Source organism: Ahaetulla prasina, chromosome 5, assembly GCF_028640845.1.
Source record: "Ahaetulla prasina isolate Xishuangbanna chromosome 5, ASM2864084v1, whole genome shotgun sequence".
NCBI classification, from domain to species: Eukaryota; Metazoa; Chordata; class Lepidosauria; order Squamata; family Colubridae; genus Ahaetulla; species Ahaetulla prasina.
The window spans coordinates 34,755,959-34,777,372 of NC_080543.1; the positions used below are offsets into that span (position 1 = coordinate 34,755,959).

A 21,414-nucleotide genomic window follows, 5' to 3' on the forward strand; every position below is an offset into this window, starting at 1 on the left:
ACAATTTGTTACTGACTATCTTGTTAAGCAAACATTGGAAATGTGACAGTAATGAGCAGTAACAAAAGATCATTTTCTGAACAATGTGCACATTTATTACCAAATTCTTGTGCCTGACAACAAAAACTTTCAGTGTGAAACTGATTATATTCTGGTCAGTTTCAGGCAGCAGGGTAAGACAGCCAGAGGTTTTAATAAATGAATTAAGGTCATAGAACTGAACTTGTTAACCTGACGTTAGCATTTTTTTATAGAAGCACTGCAATGTAAAAAAAAAAAGCATCTCAGAAACAGGGAGTTTGTTTAAGTAATTTCTCTACCCAGCAAGGGGCGGGGGGAGTAAAATAGATCAGGAATAGGACACTCCATCAGAAGATTTAATCTGAATAATACAGAAGCAACCAGCTGTCTTTGTAATACGTCTTTCTTTCTCAGTCACATTTTCACTTAGGCAACATTTTTTTAAATGACTAAATCATTGGAACAGAATGAAGTTGTTTGAATGAGGAGAAAATGAAACCAGAATAACTTTTTTGTTAGTTCAAGTTGTGACTTTGGAAAGTGAAAACGTACACTTTTTGTATTAGTGTAAAAAATCCCTGAGCCAACAGGGGTCGGTAGGATGAAAGATAGGGGAAAATATTATTCCCACATCTGCAGAAAAAGAATTCCAACTTTCAAAAAAAAAGTGAAACAGAATCATCTATATCACCTTCACAACAGCTTTAGATCAACTATAGCAAATCCTTATGATATCACTCATGAAAATTCCCCATTTTTACCAACATTAAAAAGATTAATTGATTGATTGATTATTTATTTATTCATTTATTTATTTATTTATTTATTTATTTATTTATTTATTTGGAAAGTACAATCTTCTCTTTTACTCTTCTTGAAGTAAAGTAAATTTTTTGGAAGTATTTGACTGTTCCTTTTCAAAATGATAGAAAACTGCTAGATTTGGATGTAGCTTGGGAACTATACATAAATGATCTCTGTGACCTTATCTCAAGTTATTGTGTTCTCTTTGCTGACGATGTCAAACTATTTAACATCACCAACAATACTTCTACCCTTCAAAAAGACCTTGACTTTGTATCCGATTGGTCTAAAACTTGGCAACTCCAAATCTTAACCAGCAAATGTTCAGTCTTACATATTGGGAAAAAGAACCCTAACACTAAGTACAAGCTTGATGGACATTACCTTACAGATGACCCCACTCTGTTAAAGACCTTGGAGTTTTCATATCAAATGACCTAAGTGCCAAAGCCCACTGCAACTACATAGCAAAAAAGGCTCTAAGAGTTGTAAACCTAATTTTACGCAGCTTCTTTTCCAAAAACTCTACACTACTAAACAGAGCATACAAAACATTTGTTAGACATATTCTTGAATACAGCTCACCTGTCTGGAACCCATACCACATCTCTGACATTAATACAATTGAACGTGTCCAGAAATATTTTACAAGAAGAATTTCTCCGCTCCTCTGAAAACAACAAAATACCTTATACCACCAGACTTGAAAGCCTGGGATTAGAAAACTTAGAACTCCGCCGACTCTGACAAGACCTGTGTTTAACACACAGAATCATCTATTGCAATGTCCTTCCTATTAAAGACTACTTCAGCTTCAATCGCAATAATACAAGAGCAAACAATAGATTCAAACTTAATGTTAACCGCTTCAATTTTGATTGCAGAAAATTTGACTTCTGTAACAGAGTTGTTAACGCTTGGAACTCACTACCTGACTATGTGGTCTCTTCTCAAAATCCCCAAAACTTCAACCAAAAACTGTCTATTATCGACCTCACCCCATTCCTAAGAGGACTATAAGGGGCGTGCATAAGAGCACAAGCGTGCCTACCGTTCCTGTCCTATTGTTCCCTTTCGTTATATCAAATTAATATAGTTGTTGCATACTTTTGCTTATATATATGTTTATATGATGTGTTGTTGTTTTATGTCAGTCTTTGTGTATACTGTTGTGACAAATAAAATAAAATAAAATAAAAACTTTTGGTCTCTATTGTACCAACTAGATTCTTAACAACAAAGATGCGGTGATGCTTGTTGCTATTGCATCTTTCTGCCTGTAGAGTTTTCAAGGCAGATAACAGGACACGATTGATAAAAATTGTACATAAGTGTTTCCTATGGGTTCCAAACAGAAAAGTATGTGAACATATTATACAGGTAGTCCTTGCTTAATGACTGCAAAGGTACATTTATGATGAAAAAGTAACTTTATGGCCAGTTATTGCACTTACCAGCACTGCAGTGTCCCTTCGGTTATGCAGTCAAGAGTCTGGTGCTTCGCAACAAGAAAGTGTTTATGACCATCATTGTTTGTGCACTTCACAGCTAACTTCCTACAAAGTCAATGGAAAAATTGGAAGAAAAATGGCAAGTAACTGTTGTATGTTATCTTGCTTAACAATGGAGTTGCCAATCTCAGTTGTGGTCAACAGGCAAGGCCTATATAGTCAACTAGGAAGGTGAACTTTATGCATTTTGTAAGTATAATCCAAATTATTTGGGTTTTAATTACTTGGAAGTCTGCCAATGATCCGCATAAGGTTTCTGACAGATCCTTTCCCTCTTACTTTTTGTCTTTTTTTTTTTTTAATGTAAGCATTTCCAATGACTCTTCCAAAGTAACTCCAGCAGGAGTGAGCTTTACAGTGTTTTTTATAGCTTCTTGGATCTCCACAAGATATAATAAAAAGAAGCTAAAAGGTGAATTCTACCATCTTGTTATTCTTTCCTTTTAACAACAGTATGCTACGTTTGATCAGTTGGAAGAAGAAAGCTGAATAGAATAAAAACATCTTTGTATGATTTGTTCTGAAGTTGCGTTTCACCTTTTCTCGCACCCTTGCCCCCAATCTGTATTGCATCTAACAAAAGAATTTGCTTTCCAGGATCAAACTTTACAATACATTAGAGAATTTGCAAGGCTTGTTTATGCTTCCTACTGGGAGTCAACATTGTTTTGCATTGAACAAGCAGTGTTTGATCCTGTTTTATTTCTCTTTTTGCCATTTTGCTACTGGCGGTAAAAGTGGCAAGGGGCTGGGATGGGTGGCAAGGGAAGTTGTTAGCTGAATCCTGCAAATATTTGTGAAATAACAAGATTACAGCCAGCTCATCAGCTCTCATAGTTCTGTGATCCTTAACAGAAGACAAGCTTTGTGTGGGGGCTTTAGCAGGTTGCATTCCTCTCAGAATAAGGCAGCTTGACTGGAAGAGAAAAATGACTGCCATCTCTTCAAACTACTCCCAAATACCTTTTACATTCCATTTTTTTTTTGTTATTTCTGCTAAGACAGAATCTCCCCCCACTCGTAAAAAGCATTATTATTGCTCTTTTACAGGTATAGTATATTATCTGGTGTAAATTGAAATTGTCAGTATGAGAATCATAATAAATTACACCTAGAATTTTACCTAGATTTGACCAGATGAGAAAACTCACAATGCTCTTTTCTTTAAATTGACGTGGACTTCACCACCTTTTCATGTACTTAGTTCTGAAATTGTGCAAATAATGATAATTTTAAAGAAAATGGGGGTTTCAAGAGAGATGCTAAGATCTTTTTTTTAAAAAAAAAGTCAAAAGAATATAAAAACATATTTAAATTCTCCTGACTAAATTTAGTAGAACCAGTTTAAAAATTATGTAAGTCATTACTCTGTTCTTTCGCATCCATATATATTTATCATTCATTTTCATTTATTTGTTAACTTCTTCACCTTACTTTTCTATTAGACATCACAGAACAGGAAAATAGTTCAGGAAAAAGAGAAGATTATTCCATGTCGACAGAAATGATTATAATAGAAATGTTTTGTTCTTAATTCCATTCAATCCTGTTGACTTTTGGAGTCTGCCTGGAGAAGAGTCTACAGTTTTCTTGTAAAGCTTTTTAGAACTGGTTTGCTATTGCCCAGGGCTGAGAGAAAATAGCTGGCTCAAAGTTATCCAGCTGGTTTTGGCCTAAGGATTCACTATATCTGGGTTTGTAGCCTGATGCCTCAAGCATTACACCAAATTGGCTCTCAGGAGAAACTAATTCAAAATTATATGCCAGATCATGAAGCTAATAATGTTGGAAAAGTTGTGTTTCATTCATCCTTCTCCACTGATTGTTCAAGATCTGATCAGATAGAACAAGGATCTTGCATGACAACTAAGCGCAGCAAGCTAACTCTGGGCATATGGGAATCACATTCTGTCCCCCAATATTCTGTGCAATGCAGAAAATACAAAGACAAAAAAAACACTTTTGTAAATACAGTTTTCCCTGTTTAAGTACACTGTTTGAAACAGCTGTCACATTTTAGAAAATAGGCAGGTTAGTGAATGAGAAAATATGCATATACAGCTAACCAATCTTATAAGAGTTATAGGAGTTTTATTCTTATAAGAATTATACCTCCTTCACGTATTTGGATGGTATCTGACTAAATGAAGAATAGATGAGAGTTATGCTTAACACAAATCATGCTAAGTTTAGCACATCAATAAGAATGGGTTACTCCATTAAAAAATAAGCAGTGATTATCACAATGTTCTTTGATTATTAAAAAAAACATTTATAGCAGTTTAGTATCCAATGTTTGCTATATATTGGCTGTTTTGACTTCAGCTACATTGGCACTTATTCTGAATTAACCTTTGTTATTTTCTGTCTGAGAATCTTTACATAAATCATTATTAGTTTAGAATTTAGATTATAATGCCCAGTGTTACATATGAAGTTTATGTTTTTGACATTTCTTGTCAGGAAATTGGTTTTTCTGCTATTTGGGTAATGAAATTCTATTTTACTAGGGATTGTAAGGTTCCCTTACAATCTTTCAAACATACTGTCCAGAAAGAACCACAAGGAAGGAAATGCCAGCTTCTTTGTCAAAAAAACAACAGATTAAAGTCTGAATATGGTTTAGAAAAGCAGAGATCTGTGATCTCAGCAGATAGATCATACCTACATTCAGTCTAAGGAACACTGTAAATGTCTGACTTTTCCCCCAAGAAACCATTTGCTGCCAAGTATTTTCTTATCTTTAGGCTCCAATCTTTATTATTTTTCTTTCAAAATTCACTAGTGTGAACAGAAGCAACTAAAGGTGGAGAGTCAACAGTTTTGGGATTAGACATTTTCATTTAGTTATATAGAATGAGAAATGCAGAGCAAGTGATATGTTGCTTCTTATTCTGTTGTTAGAAATATGGGAAGCTATTTTTTAAACTAGAAAATCTTTACCAGGTGTAGCAAACAAAAAAAAATTAAAAGTAATATGCATGGATTTAATATCTTTTTATTTTAATCTGCTTTGGGGTATGGGGAAGAGAGGACAGAAAAGTGACCAATTTTCTCCTGTTCCAAAAGATAAAGCCTCAGCTGTAGAAATGGAAGCAAGAAACGTGTGCAGCAAGCAAAAATATGATTAGAAGATTTGGGTGGTTTTTTTTTTTTTTAATATTTTCACTAGCCTTTGAACAGCCCATAAAGAACCCTATTTAAGACAAGCTTTCTTTAGAGATGACCTACTTATTTTACCCATGATATGGGAGGCAAAACTATTGCAGGATCTCTACTTTAAGTCTGTGATATTGGTCTTATCCAAAATGAGCTCCACAAAGGTTTAGTCCTAAAAGCACTGAAGAAACATCTATTGAGCCCTGAAGAACAGAGAATTATTTATCAAGCAAAGGTCAGGACTGGAATATCACAAAATGTATTTGCTATCACCAGGTATCATGATGGCTGCTATTTAATGTTTTTAAAAGCATAAACTAGACTTGCCCAACATGATACTTTAGAAATGTTGGGACTGCATCTACTAGCTAGGAACAATTTAGAAACAATTCGGTCAGAAGGTCACCACAATGGGTCATCTCATAGAGGGTCATGACTCAGGAATGATAAGGCAATTGAAAATATTTTAAATGGCTCTACTATCTCTACCTTCAGAGACAATATTCCTAGAACTAGAATTTTATTTGAAAAGCCAGACACAAAACAGAGGGTCAGCAGTTCAAACGTGGCTGCAAAATCAGAACACTGAGACTAGCAATATTTATAGTAATGGTGGAATTTGGATTGTGAAGATGTGTTAACTGGATTGTTTTTGCCCTTTGAAGTCTGGTGAAGAGAGGAGAGATGTCTCACACTGCAGGATGTATTGATCTTTTCTAGGTGTGAAATATTTTATAGGTATGGAATTTTATGAGGGTCAAGCATTGGGATCTGGCACTGGGGAACAATATTGTGATTAGGGATTTTCTTATCTTTGATTTTGCTTTCTGATTGACTCGCTGGTAGTAGTTGGCTTCCTGGGGAGATGTGCTTTGTCAGTTTCAGTCTACATAAGTTATAAAAGTTTTTATAACTTTGGGTCAGGGGAGGCTTTTGCCTCTGGAATGGATGGGAAGGGAGGTGATTCGAGTGGCACGTGGCATCGGTATTTTCTTCCTACAGTAGGTAAGACTGTTAGTTGTGGAAAGCTACTAAAAGTAGCAAAAGATAGGTTGAAAATTTGTCAAACAAAAATAGTCAGAATCAATTATGGAATATTGTGGGAAATAGTAAAATACGATTGTCAGAGAGACTGATGAGGAATCATGTAACTTGGAATTTCTTTACAGCAATTAATTTAATAATTACCAGCCTTCAGTGAAGTTCCGGAACTGTATGTTACAATGTAATAAATCTCCAAAGTACCTGGGGGTAACACTGGACAGATCACTAACCTTTTGACAATACCTGGAAAAAACAGCTGCAAAATTGAAAAACCGTAACAATCATCTGAACAGTCTGGCTAGAACGTCCTAAGACACTAATGTTAACACCCTATGAACAACAACCTTGTATTTGGTTTATTCCACAACTAAATATTGTGCCAGCATGTGGCTTAACAGTGCCCCCACACAAATGGTCGATGTCTAATTCTGCCAGACAATGTGTATCATATCTGGCACATTGTATTACACTCCTGTGTTACCAGTACTTAACAATATCATACCTCCACAGACCAAAAGCTCTTATTTGGCTATGGATGCTGAATAACAAGGCTGTCTCTATTCACCAGGACAATGTACAGCCCATCCCAAGATTGAAATGGCATAGGCCAGCATGGAAAACAGCTATTCATGTAATATTTACCCAGTTTACCTCCAAGAATGCCTGGAGAGAGTAATGGTCCAAGGTACTTTCTTGTGGGCTGACCATTAATGATCCCTCTACCAAATCACCTGGTTTTGACCTGCCTTGAAATTAATCAGAATTAGATGTGATACTGAAAGAAGTGCCTCTTCCCTGTATCAGTGGGCATGGAAAGATTCCTCTTGTTGCAGTTATGGTGCTGATATGTAAACTATTAAACATATTGTGCAAGATTTCCCTATGGTTCCCTAGAAGATCTGCATGAAGCAATGCCAGAGGTGATTGCTTGGATAGCCTGAATTAGACATTCAGTTATGAGGCCACTGCCTTACCCCCATAGAAGTTTTATATATAATTATATCAGGGGTGTCAAACTGAATTTCTTTGGGGACGGGATCAGCATTGCAGTTCTCCTCCACGGACTGGGTGGCAAGATGCGACAGACGGCTCCTGCAGCACCCTGCTAACCAAAACAGGGCACATGGGAGTCGCATGAGTCCCCCCCCACACACACACACCATTTTCAGCCTGGATGGCATTCTGCAGCACTTTGCTGACCAAAACAGGGCATGGGGGGCGTTACGACTGCCAAGGCACCAATGTTCATTTCCTATTTCAAGGCTGGCCCCCCGGACCAGATTTAAGCACCCCGCGGGCCAGATCCAGCCTGCAGTGCTTGAGTTTGACACCCCTGGTGTATATGTTTACTTCTCTTGTGCCATGTTATCATAATACTAAATAACAACAACAACAATAAAAACAATAATGATAATGTGTTTTCCGACTTTGTATTACCTGAGGGACTTTATTTTGTCTGCAAGAAACTGCATTGTTATGAGCTTATGTTGTGTCAATAGTGACATAATTTGACCATTATCTTCTGTGATTATGTTTTTGTACTACTTCATTTTCAAAGCATCAGGGTCTTCTCAAATTGGCACTTGCCTTCATAATATGTATTCAAAATATCTAAGCTTTAGCTTTATTATTAGTTCTTCCTTCTGTGAGGGGGTGGCAATAATCGGCTAAAAACAACCTCAATTACCAGGCCTGGTGCTTTCAAGTTGTAATCTAATAACATTAATGTGATTCCTGTTGACTCAAATATATGTTCTCTGTATCCAACTTGATTAATAAAAAATGAAAGAGTCATAAAAATATGACAGAGTTGGTAGAATCTTTTTTTTTCTTCAGTTCAGCAAGTTTTTGCGCATGATATGCATATCACTTCTAGATTCTGGTGGTGATAATTTCATATTTGTTCAAACCAGACTAAGCCCAATATCACTTCAATCAAGCCCAGCATTATTCATAGGCCATTTGGGACATCACATGCTTTGCCCAAATTGCCTGGAGTATTTTCATACCAATGCAATGCAGTGCTAAGATCCTTGCTTTTCATATTTTGTAGTGTTGATCATTAGTCTTCTGGGAAGCATGCTGATTATTTCTGTGCACTGCCTATACACAGCTGGCGCTAAATTAAAGTTAGAAAGTTAAAAAAGCTGCCACAATGACAGTGTATTAATGGATAAGGGAGAAAACTGTAATTATAATTATTTCATGTTATTTTATTTTCCAGTGTCTGCTTCACAACAAATAATTAAAATGTATACTAAAAAATAGAAGCAAATTGGAAATACATTATTTTGTTCATAGACAGAATTCCAAATGGCTCCACATCCTCTACCATTAGGCTTTTGTTTGCCAATTTTCTAATTAATGAACAATAGAAACCTGCAAATGTATCAAAATACAGCATTTTACAGGTAGTCTTCAACTTATGGCCTCAACTTAAGTGGGACCAACTTAATCCTGGATGGAATCCTGGTCCTCAATTTAAGTGGGACCAGGATTCCATTGCTGAGCAAGGCAGTTGTGAGTCATGGCTAATTTTATTATCTTTTTATTATCTTTTTTGCCATGGTTGTTAAGTGAATCACATGGTTAACTGAATCCAGCTTCCCCCATTAAAATTTTACGTCAGAAACTGGCTGGGAAAATTGCAGATTGCAGATCACATGACTTTGGGATGCTGAAAGTGTCATAAATGCAAGGACCATTCATAAATCACTCTTTTAAGTGCTGTATTAATTTTGAACATTCGCTAAATGAATGGTTGTAAGTCAGGACTATAACCTGTACTCATTTATACTTATGAGCACTCTAAATTGCATTGTACGGTTTTTATACAGGTTTTTCCATGTAGGCAGTAGCTAAAATATATTTTAACCCTTTGGAATCAAAATCACTCATGTATCCTTCAAAAAGCTGTCTCTTTTATGTTGTCTCAACTAAACAATTATATATTCCTACCAAATTTGGTGAAGCCATGTTATTCCAGATTCCTTGGTTTTATTCATGAGATATAGCTGGATCTCCCAAATTTATAAGAGCCTCTTTATGCTTTCATATAAAAGGATTAAATAAGTTATGGTGATTGCAGAGGTTTTTTGTTCATCTTTCTGCCTATAAATAGCCTCTTAGTATTGACATTAACATGGCATAGTTAAGTCGTAAAATTGTACTGTAGTTTTGCATAACTGTTCCAGAGTTCCTTGCAACCTGGAAAAGAATAAAGTAATTTCCTTTTCAAGCATGTCTCTCAAATTCTCTTTAGCAAGATTTATTAAGAAAGAGAAATGTTACAAGACTAGCAACTGAAGTACTTCTCAATTAGTAACCAGTATATCACTGTCATATAATTGCGGGAGAGGATCTTCCTCATTTCTTTTTAACTTTCTAGGAAACCACAAACTGTTATATCTCTTCAGTGATAACAAAGGACTTGGCAGTAACTGCTTATAAAAGCATTTTTAAAAATTTTTATTAGTTTAGGAACTGGTCATTACAAATAGTTTCCTAGATCAATATTCTTCATTTGGCACATAAATTTGGAACATTTATCCTAATTCTATGGCTAGATGAATTGATGACAATCATTGGAATTTTACTGATTATGGATTATGATTATGGATGATTGGAAAGAGATACAAAGTAATCTCAAAAATTCAAATGTCCTCTAGATATCTGCTATTATAATACATGCATTATTGATGTGACGGGACAATAAGAGAAGTTTCCATGCTTGTTTTACATTCCAAACGCAAGGACTTTTTAGACATCAATATTTTATTTTGTCATCTCCTACAGGTGTTTTATAGAAGACAAAAGCTCCAAGGTGGCCTGGTTAAATCGTTCTGGTATCATTTTTGCTGGTCAGGACAAGTGGTCTCTGGACCCTCGAGTAGAGCTCCAGCAGCTTTCTCTTCTGGAATACAGCCTTCGGATCCAGAAAGTGGATATCTATGATGAAGGGTCATATACATGCTCAGTCCAAACGCTGCACCATCCCAAGACTTCTCAAGTTTATTTGATCGTTCAAGGTAAGAACTCATGTTTGGAAATGGGAACAGAATTTTGGAAAACTACTGTTGTAATGATCAATTCGATTGTGAGATTTATTTTTAGTGTCTTGGGGATTTGTCTGAGATATGTATAATAAAGCCCTGATTTGCATCCCTTTTTTCCTGCTAAGGAAATCTTAATTGAGAAAGAATGACTGGTTTTCATTTCCCATCTTTCCTTCAGTGTTCTGATGTGGTAGTATATTAGCAAACTAGGGTACTGTTCACTTTGTCTTTCTGTGTAACTACACCATCTAATTTTGAAGAGAAGGATATGAAGAGCTACTGAAAATTAAAGTTTGAACTCTGCACAATTATCTTCCCATAATAAGCCTTTATGAGTTGGGTCATCACAGAATTGAGAAATGCATAGTGTTTATGAATACTAACACTAATATTGCCTCTAGTATATGAAGCAAGTTGATGTTTAATATTTGTTGCAAGGGAAATGAATGAAGAAAGTTAATGTATACATATTTCCCTATGGTTTTCCCAGAAATATTTAGTTGGCAATACATTGGTGACAATAATGCAAATATTTTTCTTACACTGTAATACTATATAATAACAACAGAGTTGGAAGGGACCTTGGAGGCCTTCTAGTCCAACCCCCTGACCAGGCAGGAAACCCTACACCATCTCAGACGGATGGTTATCCAACATTTTCTTAAAAATTTCCAGTGTTGGAGCATTCACAACTTCTGCAGGCAAGTCGTTCCACTTATTAATTGTTCTAACTGTCAGGAAATTTCTCCTTAGTTCTAAGTTGCTTCTTTCCTTGATCAGTTTCCACCCATTGCTTCTTGTTCTACCCTCAGGTGCTTTGGAAAACAGCCCGACTCCCTCTTCTTTGTGGCAACCCCTGAGATATTGGAACACAGCTATCATGTCTCCCCTAGTCCTTCTTTTTTTAAAACTAGACATACCCAGTTCCTGCAACTGTTCTTCATATGTTTTAGCCTCTAGTCCCCTAATCATCTTTGTTGCTCTTCTCTGCACTGTTTCTAGAGTCTCAGCATCTTTTTTACTTCGCGGTGACCAAAACTGAATGCAGCATTCCAAGTATGGCCTTACCAAGGCATTATAAAGTGGCACTAACTTTATAATGATCTTGATTCTATCCCTCTGTTTATGCAGCCCAGAACTGTGTTGGCTTTTTTAGCAGCTGCTGCACACTGCTGGCTCATATCTAAACGGTTGTCCACTAGGACTCCAAGATCTCTCTCACAGGTACTACTATTAAGCAAGGTACCACATATACGTACCTGTGCATTTTGTTTTTGTTTTTTGCCTAAATGTAGAACCTTACTTTTTTCACTGTTGAATGTCATTTTGTTAGCTAGCACCCAATGTTCAAGTCTGTCAAGATCCTTCTTTAACTTGAGCCTATCTTCTGGAGTGTTGGCTATTCCTGCCAGCTTGGTGTCATCTGCAAATTTGATGAGTTCCCCATCTATCCCCTTGTCCAAGTCATTGATGAAAATGTTGAAGAGTACTGGGCCTAAAACAGAGCCTTGGGGTACTCCACTACATACTTCCCTCCATGGGAAGTGGATTGAGGGCTACACATTGAATGCGGTTGGTCAGCCAGTTACTGTATTGTACTGATTGATGTGACTGGCAGAAATTATAGTAATTTCTAGATAACTGAACTGAAATAACTGAAATAAAATATTATGAAATATAATCAAAATCACATAAGTCCATGACTTCATTAATTCATGTATTTTTATTTTAAACTTTCAAGCATATTTGTAACTTTACATAAAGATGTATACATTACATTAAGCTAAACAATGGCTAGCACATTTTGATAAAGGGACATTTTGTCTTTTGTAAATGATGGTTTATGGTTTAAGGCTTGCATCTTTTCCAGCAACTGTGTCTTGATTTGACATGCCATTCAGATCTGAATTTATAAAATTCTATTTCTTTGGTTTTGTCTGGCAAATTAAGTCAGCGTAAACATAGTGATATCAAACAATGGTTTGCAGTTTAGCAATATATGTGAAGAATGCTCTTTGGGTTTGTTCAGGAAAGCATATATTCAGATTATTCAAGATATAGCATGTCATATAAATGTAGCTAAGAGTTTAATCTGCATAGAGAAGGGACTGGGTTTGTGTGCCAAAAGCCTATGGCTTCAGTTCCTGATATTGTCAGTCAAAAATTTTAAGCCACTGGTTACATTAAAACAACAACAACAACAACTTGTGCTTGAGTCTCCAAAGAGCCACTTCCAGACAGAATAGGTTACTAGGTTACTTAAGCAATTAATCTGTCCTGGTCTAAAATAGATTTGGTCTTCTAAATCATAAGAGGTTTAGCAAGTGAAAACAGATTCTACAGTTCTGTGGATATTCACTAGGTTCTTCTGTTCAGACTGGAATTTATCTTTGCATAAACATAGAATTGGTTTTTAATCTGCTGGTCTTTATCTGAAGCAATAAAGATAAATGATATCATGACCAAATTTCTGCCCTTAATTTGTACCTTTTAAGATAGCCAATGGTAAACTAACATTAATCTGCAGGACAAATAATTCAAAATGGGCAGGATAGTCTCTTAAAATGTGAATGACTGATTACTGATTTCATACTATATTACACACTATACATCATGTGAAATGCTGACAGAGTAGGTGGAGATTTATTACAAAGAATATAGATGTCAAGGCAGTCACATGACTACATTGCTGCAAATGACATCCATATCATTTTTAAATTAATTAAAAAGTTGAAAATTTATTAACTACTTAGGATTCAAGTTTACCACTTCATATTATTCCTTTTCATCTTATAATGATTTTTTTCTTTTTTTAATTAAAATATTCTCATATTAGATTCTGAGTTTTTCACTTTTCAGTGACTTTGAGAAGACAGTTGGCAAGAGTTTCAGATGACATTGCTTCAAAACATTTTTCAAAATTTTGATAAATGAATGCCCGCTGTACAGTGGTAAACTTGAACAAATAAACAGTATAATTAGCTTTTGTGGGCAGACAAATGGGGTAACTGATAAAACTTTTCTAAAATTATCCAAGAAAATAATTTGGAATTAATGTTTGCAGGGCAGGTCTCTCTTTAGTAGCACTATAACCTGAAAAAGCCCAATGGACAACATCTTCTCTTGGGATTTCCCTGAACCATGGGAAGCCAGAGAGTCTGGATATCAATGAAGAGATGAATTGAACAATAAAAGATATTGTATTTACATTCATAGATTTCTTAAATGTATCCAAAAGTTAAGAGCAAATTAACTTTTATCAGAAGGGCATTCAGAGGGCCCTGAATATGTACAATCATATTAGTAGGGCATTTGTAACCGTTCTTAGCTCTTAGGAATTTAGATAAATACCATCACCTTGGTCTTAAATCAGAAATGAATTGGAAGCTAATGATGATCACAAAAAACAGGCATTATATAATCATCATCAAAGTGCAGTCACTATCTTGCTACTAAAGTTTGCACAAACTGATATGTACGGAGTGTCTTCAAGGACACTTGAATCTGGATGAAATGTTAACAGGGAATAGATTGCTCTGAATATAGCTGTATTTGCCAGCCTAAACTGGCAAAAGTTGTCTTTTTAAAACATTTTTAATAGAGCGCACAGTATGCTATGCACATGTTCCCAGTACGCTGAGAATTCATAGCCAAAGAGTGTCAGTAAAGTAGCTGAATTTACCAAGTATAAGGTAAAGGTTCCCCTCGCACAAATGTGCTAGTCGTTCCTGACTCTAGGGGGCGGTGCTCATCTCCGTTTCAAAGCTGAAGAGCCAGCGCTGTCCGAAGATGTCTCCATGGTCATATGGCCGGCATGACTAAACGCCAAAGGTGCATGGAACGCTGTTACGTTCCCACCAAAGGTGGTCCTTATTTTTCTACTTGCATTTTTTATGTGCTTTCGAACTGCTAGGTTGGCAGAAGCTGGGACAAGTAACGGGGGCTCACCCTGTTATGTAGCACTAGGGATTCAAACTGCTGAACTGCCAACCTTTCGATCGACAAGCTCAGCATCTTAGCCATTGAGCCACCACATCTCTTTATCGTATAAATTAGCATAATTTATCAGATATTTATTTTTATTTCAAAAGTTACACTGGGAATATTAAATACAATAAAGTTGCTTTGTGGAGCCACCCACAGTCACCTTGTGGCAAGATGGGTGGCAAACAAATTTAATAAATAAATAGGAGGTCCAGTTTCTCAGAATTGTTCCCATTCCAACCCTCCAAACAATGATCCAGATTTATGCGACTTATCTTACCTCCTTTTGCAAAATGATTTTACAGTGAACTTCATGATTTGGAATTCTGGGTAGAAATGAGAGTGGTTTGCTTTCCACTTCCTTCTCCTCTTATAAAAACCTTCCCCAAAACACAAAGAAACCCAAACTTGAGTAATATTTCTTCCAGTGATACCAGGAAAGTCTCAAATGGGCTGTAACTTGTTTGAACATGATTAGCTCCAATTCAGAGAAATTGCCACTTCTTGTTAGCTTTAGCGCTTTCTGAAACAGCTTGAATGCAGGATGAAATGTTAACTTTCTTTGCTGGGATAGACATATTTATTCATGTTGGCTCCATTTCACTTCCTCTTTTAAAAAACTTCAGGATTTTTTTGCAATCCATTTCACTAAATAATTGAAATTTTGGGAAATTTGCAGTTTTTTGAAAAAGGAGAGTAAATTTTCACTCATATGAGATATAAATAGTCCAAATGAATAACGAAATATATGCAATTATTAAGGATTGGACAAAACTGATATAGATGCTATGCAACAGTTAATGCAAATACATAGTTCAGCATTTAGACCAGGACTCCCAAACCTCCAGAGTTGCAGCCTGGTACCGGATCGCACACCGTTCAGCACCAGGCCACACGAGCAGCATACAAGTGTGCACACACAGCTCCACTTGTACATGCAGCGGGCATTCACACAGATGCACGAAGCTCCATTTGTATGAGCGGTGGGCACTCTCACATGTCCATATCTGCCACTTCAATAGAACCATTTCTTCCCCCCACCCATTGGGTCCACAAAGCTGGAAATGTTGGGGACCACTGATTTAGACAACAGTTCAGAAGATGAACTTGAGAACTTTAAATCTTGTCTTGGACATCTTTACTACAATTTAGACTGTTAAAGAGAATGCTATCCTTGATTTATAATTTGCAGAAGTTCCTCACAGTCATGCTAACATGTGATAGCTGTCATTAACATGCAATAAACAAATGAATGCTAACCCTTAGTCAAACTGAAAATCAGTGCAATTTCCTGCATTCTTATTGACTTCATTGAATCTCCATTCCTCCGCTTTGCCAGAGTTATTCACAATGCTATTAAAAGGAAATAGTAATTGGCACTATAAGATATGCTAAGAGTGAAGTGCCATTAAAAAGGAGACAAATTTAAAACAAGATTTTTTTTTTCAAGCGGGCTTTCAGTTATACCTCAGCTGCAGCAGCTCTGGCCTATAGAAGCTTTTCACGATCAAAGTATCCTTTGAACACATGTGAATAATGCCTTTTGTGAAAGCCTTACTAATTGGAGAGATAAAATTACCATCTGCAGAGAAGATGATACATTTTTTTTTTCATTCTGTGCTAACCAGCCATTTAATTACGAAGACCTCATGCCCTTGACTTCCTGCCTATCCAGCAGGATACTTCAGGATTGCAAAAAAGAAAGTCACAAAAACAGCTATTTTGCTCCATGAGAAATATTCCAAAATCATGCACTGTAGGGCCACTATTAGAGGCAGCCACACATCAGGGGGGAAAAAAACATATATATCAGCAAATTACATATTCTGTCTGATTATAGGTAGTACTCACATTACAACCATTTGTTTAGTGATCCTTCAAAGTTACAACGGCACTGGAAAAAAGTGACTATCAGTCCTCACACTTGCAACTGTCATAGCACACGCCCCCTCCGGTCATATGATCAGAATTCAGGCACTTGGCAACCAGCATATATTTATGAGAGCTGCAGCTTCCTGGGGTCATATGATCATCATTTGGGATTTTCCTATCCAACTTTTGACCAACAAAGTCAATGGAGGAAGCCAGATTCACTCAAGGTCCATTTGATTCATTTACCAACTGCAGTGATTTGCTTAACAACAGTGACAAAAAAGGTCTGAAAATTAGGCATCGCTCACCAAGCACCTTGTGTAGCAATGGAAATTCTGGTTCCAGTTGTGGTGGTAACTCTGTATCAGAGTACCATTCTAGCCACAAAATCTAAAATTTATTATCTGCGTGACTACATCAGTTGGAATGATCATGTTGCAAATTCTTGAAACTTCAACATGAAAATAATTCCATCCTGGTAAGATTGAACTGTTTTAAACATAGTAGGACACTTTTAATTTTCCATCCTCCCAACACAGCTTTTCCATCTATATTCATGAATATTTCCATAGGGTGCTGTGGTTTCTGTAGGTGCTCTGCAACCATTCCATTTAGCTGAGAACATTTTTTTTGTCTTTCTAAAACTGAAAATAAGGTTTGCAACAAATGCAATCTCATTTTCTGCTTGCAGTATCTTTTCAGGAAGACAGTTATGTTATCCACCAACCAGACTGTTCTAATATACTCCAGTGCATTTTTCACATGGATATATATCATCCAAATGGGTGGGCAACTTTTGGTGGCTAGAATTCATATTAACATTGGCAGGAGGAATGATGAGAGAAACTGTTTTTTGCTCTAGACAGGGGGATGATTCAAGACCAGCGTGTTTTGGGACAGAATTTGGGAGGTTAGCATTTTTCATTTTTCTTTTAAAGTGTATTACAATTATTTGAAGACTTCTTGTTATCTCAGATAATGCCTTCATGAGTTTATTGCTTTAAATGTTTGGAAGGTATATGGCTGATCTTGGCAACTGTGATTAAAGAGAGCTTTGGAACAGAAAATAAAAGCTTCAAAACTACATTTCTTGTTATTTCAGCAAGCCTCAGAATTATCTTCTTCCTCAGTGTTATTGTCAAGCCCCGGCCGGGACTTGACAGTTATATTTTTATTTTTTCCATTTCTTAGTATGTTTCTATCTCAATTTTTGTCTGGCCCTTCAATGGAGGCCTCTTTATTTTATTTTATTTTTATTTATTTTGTCAATCGTATATAAGATAACAGGTAAAAGTATAAACATAATTTGGATACATGAAAAGGGTAAGTAAAAAGGAATATTACGACAGGGACAGTAGGCACACAGGTGCACTTATGCAGGCCCCTTACAGACCTCTTAGGAATGGGGTGAGGCAGGGGTGAAATCTAAAAAATTTTGGTACCTGTTCTGTGGGTGTGGCTTGGTGAGTGGGTGTGTCCTGTGACTGAATGGGCGTGGCCAACTCAATGTCACTCACAGCCATGCCCACTCAGTCACAACCCCCACCCCACCAAGCCACACTCACAGAACCCAGTAGGGGAAAAAAATTAATTAATTAAAAGTAATAGTAAAAGTAAAAGTAATTAAATTAATTAATTAATTAAAAATAAATTTTAAAAATGTGCCATTTCTGGAGGCCCCGGAGCCGCCACCTGCCTCAACCGGGTCGGGGAATGCACCATTCTCCACTCCAACCTTTCTCTGGAGCTGCTGCCCACTCACCACCCGCTCACCGCCTGCTCGCCCTTCGCCTTTGGTCAGGGGCCGAGCCCAGGGACGCCCCATTCCCTCCTCCTCAACTAGGTCAGGAAATGCAACATTCCCCGACACCAGCCTTGTCCCGCAGCTGACACCCGCTCTTCCTTCACCACGCGGCATATACTTACTTTTCTTCAGTGGCTGGCTGCCAGGAAAGGCAAGTGTCCAAATGTTATCAGAGTTGCTCTCCTTGAATATGCTGCCTTGTTCTATGCGCCGGCTGCGCAAGCGCACACCCAACCTGCCACTGACAAATAAATGAAATAAACGGTGTCCACTTGCGCAGCCGGTGCATGGAACAAGCAGCAATGGCGACGGCATATTCAAGGAGAGGGACTCCAGTAACTTTTGGACGCTTGCCTTTCCTGGCAGCCAGCCGCTGGAAGAAAGTAAGTATACGCCGTGTGGTGAAGGAAGAGTGGGCGGCGGCTCTGGGACAAGGTTGGTGTCAGGGAATGGTGCATTCCCCAACCCGGTTGAGGCAGGCGGTGAGCAGGGGGTGGTTCCAGGGTCTCGGGGAATGAGGTATCCCTGGGCCCTGGGTGAACGGCGAAGGGCGAACAGGCAGCGAGCGGGCAGCGAGTGGGCGAAGGAAGAGCGGGCAGCGGCTCTGGGGGAAGGCCGGAGTCAGGGAATGGTGCATTCCCTGACCTGGTTGGGGCAGGCGGTGGCTCCAGGGCCTCGGGGAATGGGCCCCGGCCCCTGACCTAAGGGCGAGCAGGTGGCGAGCTGCCTTCCCAGTGTCCTGGTGTCCAGCTTGCGAAGGCTGGACTGTGGGCCATGGACTGGTTTGGAGGCGTGGCCAGTCAGCGATTACTACCGGATCGGCGAACCAGAACCAATCTCCGCTACCTACTCGCCCGATCCGGTCTGATCCGGTAGCATTTCACCCCTGGGGTGAGGTCAATAGTAGCCAGTCTAAGGTTAAAATTTTGAGGGTTTTGGGATGAAACCACAGTTTGGTAGTGCATTCCAGGCATTAACAACTCTGTGTCAAGGTTCCAGAAATACCTCTTCTGCGTAAAAGAGACACAGAGGCATTTTTTCTTTTTCTCAGAGTCCTTTACTAGCATGAGGAGACTGGCACACGATGAGTGCAATTCCCAAAACTGAAGTTCCGGATTCGTTTCCCCAGTTATACAAACCCCCATAGTCCCACCCCCCTGACCCCTCTGATGATCACACGGTCCCACGTTCTTCCAGTTCATTCGAGTAACTTCTTGCCACTCTTCCTGCAGACGTGAACACCAACCGACCTTGACCCTTTGAAGAATGTTACCATACCCCTCAACCCCCCTCCTCCCCTCAGGATAAAAATGTGGCAGCGTCTGGAAACCTAAAGTTTAATATGGTTTCCAGGCCTGACAGGCGTCCCCTCTTAGAAAAGAAACTATATCCTAGGAAAGAAAAACAAAGAGTCGATAAAGAAAAGTGCCAATGGTCCACAATTCCCTTCTACCCCCCCCCCTCCCCAAGAGGTTTCTTAGGTTTGTCAGGGAAAGTGTCGTGAAATTGTTTAATTAAATTGTCCGCATTCACTTTCCAACTTTTGACCCAAGTAGATTCAGATAATGGGTATCCTTTCCAGTGGACTAAGTATTGTAATTGACCTCTGTAGAGTCTAGAGTCAAGAATTTTCTTGATTTCATAGTGAGTTTCACCTTGGATTATCAAGGGGGGTGGGGGAGCGGTAGGGTGAGGCCTTAGGCGGGATTGTCTAGCAGGTTTTAGTAAGCTGGTATGGAATACCGGGTGTATTCTTCCCAACATGCGAGGAGTTTGAGTTGGACGGTTACGGGATTAATAATTTTTACAATGGGGAAAGGACCCAAAAATTTTGGACCGAATTTCCTGCTGGGTATTCGTAATCTTAGATACTTAGTAGACAAAAAGACTTTATCTCCAATGCGAAAAGGGGTTGAAGGAACGGTGTTTGTCAGCTTGGGCTTTGTAATTTCGAGCTGTTACAGCTAAAGCCTTTTGTATTTTCCCAACCTTTTTAATGAATTCATCCAGTCTGTTAGGAGACTGAAGTGGGGGTTGAACGGGAGTTCAGGCATTGGAACGAAGTCCATGCCGCTGGTTACTTGAAAAGAGGTTATCCCCGTGCTGGTGTGTACCGCATTATTATATGCAACCTCCGCAAATGGTAACAAGTCGGACCAGTTTTCTTGTTGGTAATTTACATAACACCGTATGTATTGTTCCACCATGGAATTAAGTTTTTCAGCCGCTCCGTTAGTTTCCGGATGGAAACCAGAACTAAGTCCTTGAGACGACCCAATGGACTGTAGGAATTCTCTCCAGAACTTGGCTGTGAATTGAACACCCCTGTCCGATATTATCCTTTTAGGAACTCCATGCAGTCTGTAGATGTGTTTGAGGAAGAGCTTTGCTAATTTTCTAGCCGATGGCAATCCGCTGCACGCAGTGAAATGGGCCTGTTTAGAGAATAAGTCCACTACGGTCCATATCACTGTATTTCCTCCACTAGGTGGGAGTTCAACAATAAAATCCATGGCAATCTCTTCCCATGGTCGGGTGGGTTCGGCTACGGGTTGTTGGAGTCCAGGGGGTTTCCCTGGTCTGGACTTCATGGTGGCGCAGGTAGCACAGCTCCTGATGTAGTCTTCAACATCTGATTTCATTTTCGGCCACCAGAATTGTCTTCTTGTCAAGTGGAGAGTTTTTAAAAATCCAAAGTGACCTCCTAGGCGAGAGTCGTGGCTTCTCTGTAGTATTGGCAACCGCATAGCGACGGGTACATAAATTTTGGTGCCCTTCCAGGGTATCCCATCCCTTAAGGTGAGGTCTGGCGAGTTGTCTTTAAACCAAGCATCGTCAGTGAGTGCTGATTTTAAGTCTGCTAGCAGTTTATTGGGTGGGATGTTAGTAGTGCGGGGTGATCGCGGTTGAGTAAATGCTTGGTTGGCCGGTTCGCTATCGGGGATCATCGCATGAATCACCTCTTCGCGTTGGCTGTCAAATTGTGGTTTCCTAGATAGAGTGTCAGCCAGTAGATTTTGGTCGCCTGGGATGTATTTGAGGGTGAAGTGGAAGCGTTTGAAAAACTGAGCCCATCGAACTTGTTTGGGGGAAAGCTTTCGGGGTTTTTTTAAGTATTCGAGGTTTTTGTGGTCAGTCCATACCTCGAATGGTTCTTTTG

At 38.5% G+C, this 21,414-nt stretch overlaps 1 protein-coding gene across 1 annotated transcript in view; it reads left to right on the top strand.

Annotated features, from left to right (window-relative positions):
* LSAMP (limbic system associated membrane protein) overlaps positions 1-21,414 on the top strand; it is a 513,955-nt gene that overhangs the window by 279,275 nt on the left and 213,266 nt on the right. Inside the window, exon 2 of the mRNA XM_058185192.1 lies at positions 10,335-10,567. Within this exon, the coding sequence (XP_058041175.1) occupies positions 10,335-10,567 (233 nt within the window). The remainder of the gene's footprint in view (positions 1-10,334; positions 10,568-21,414) is intronic.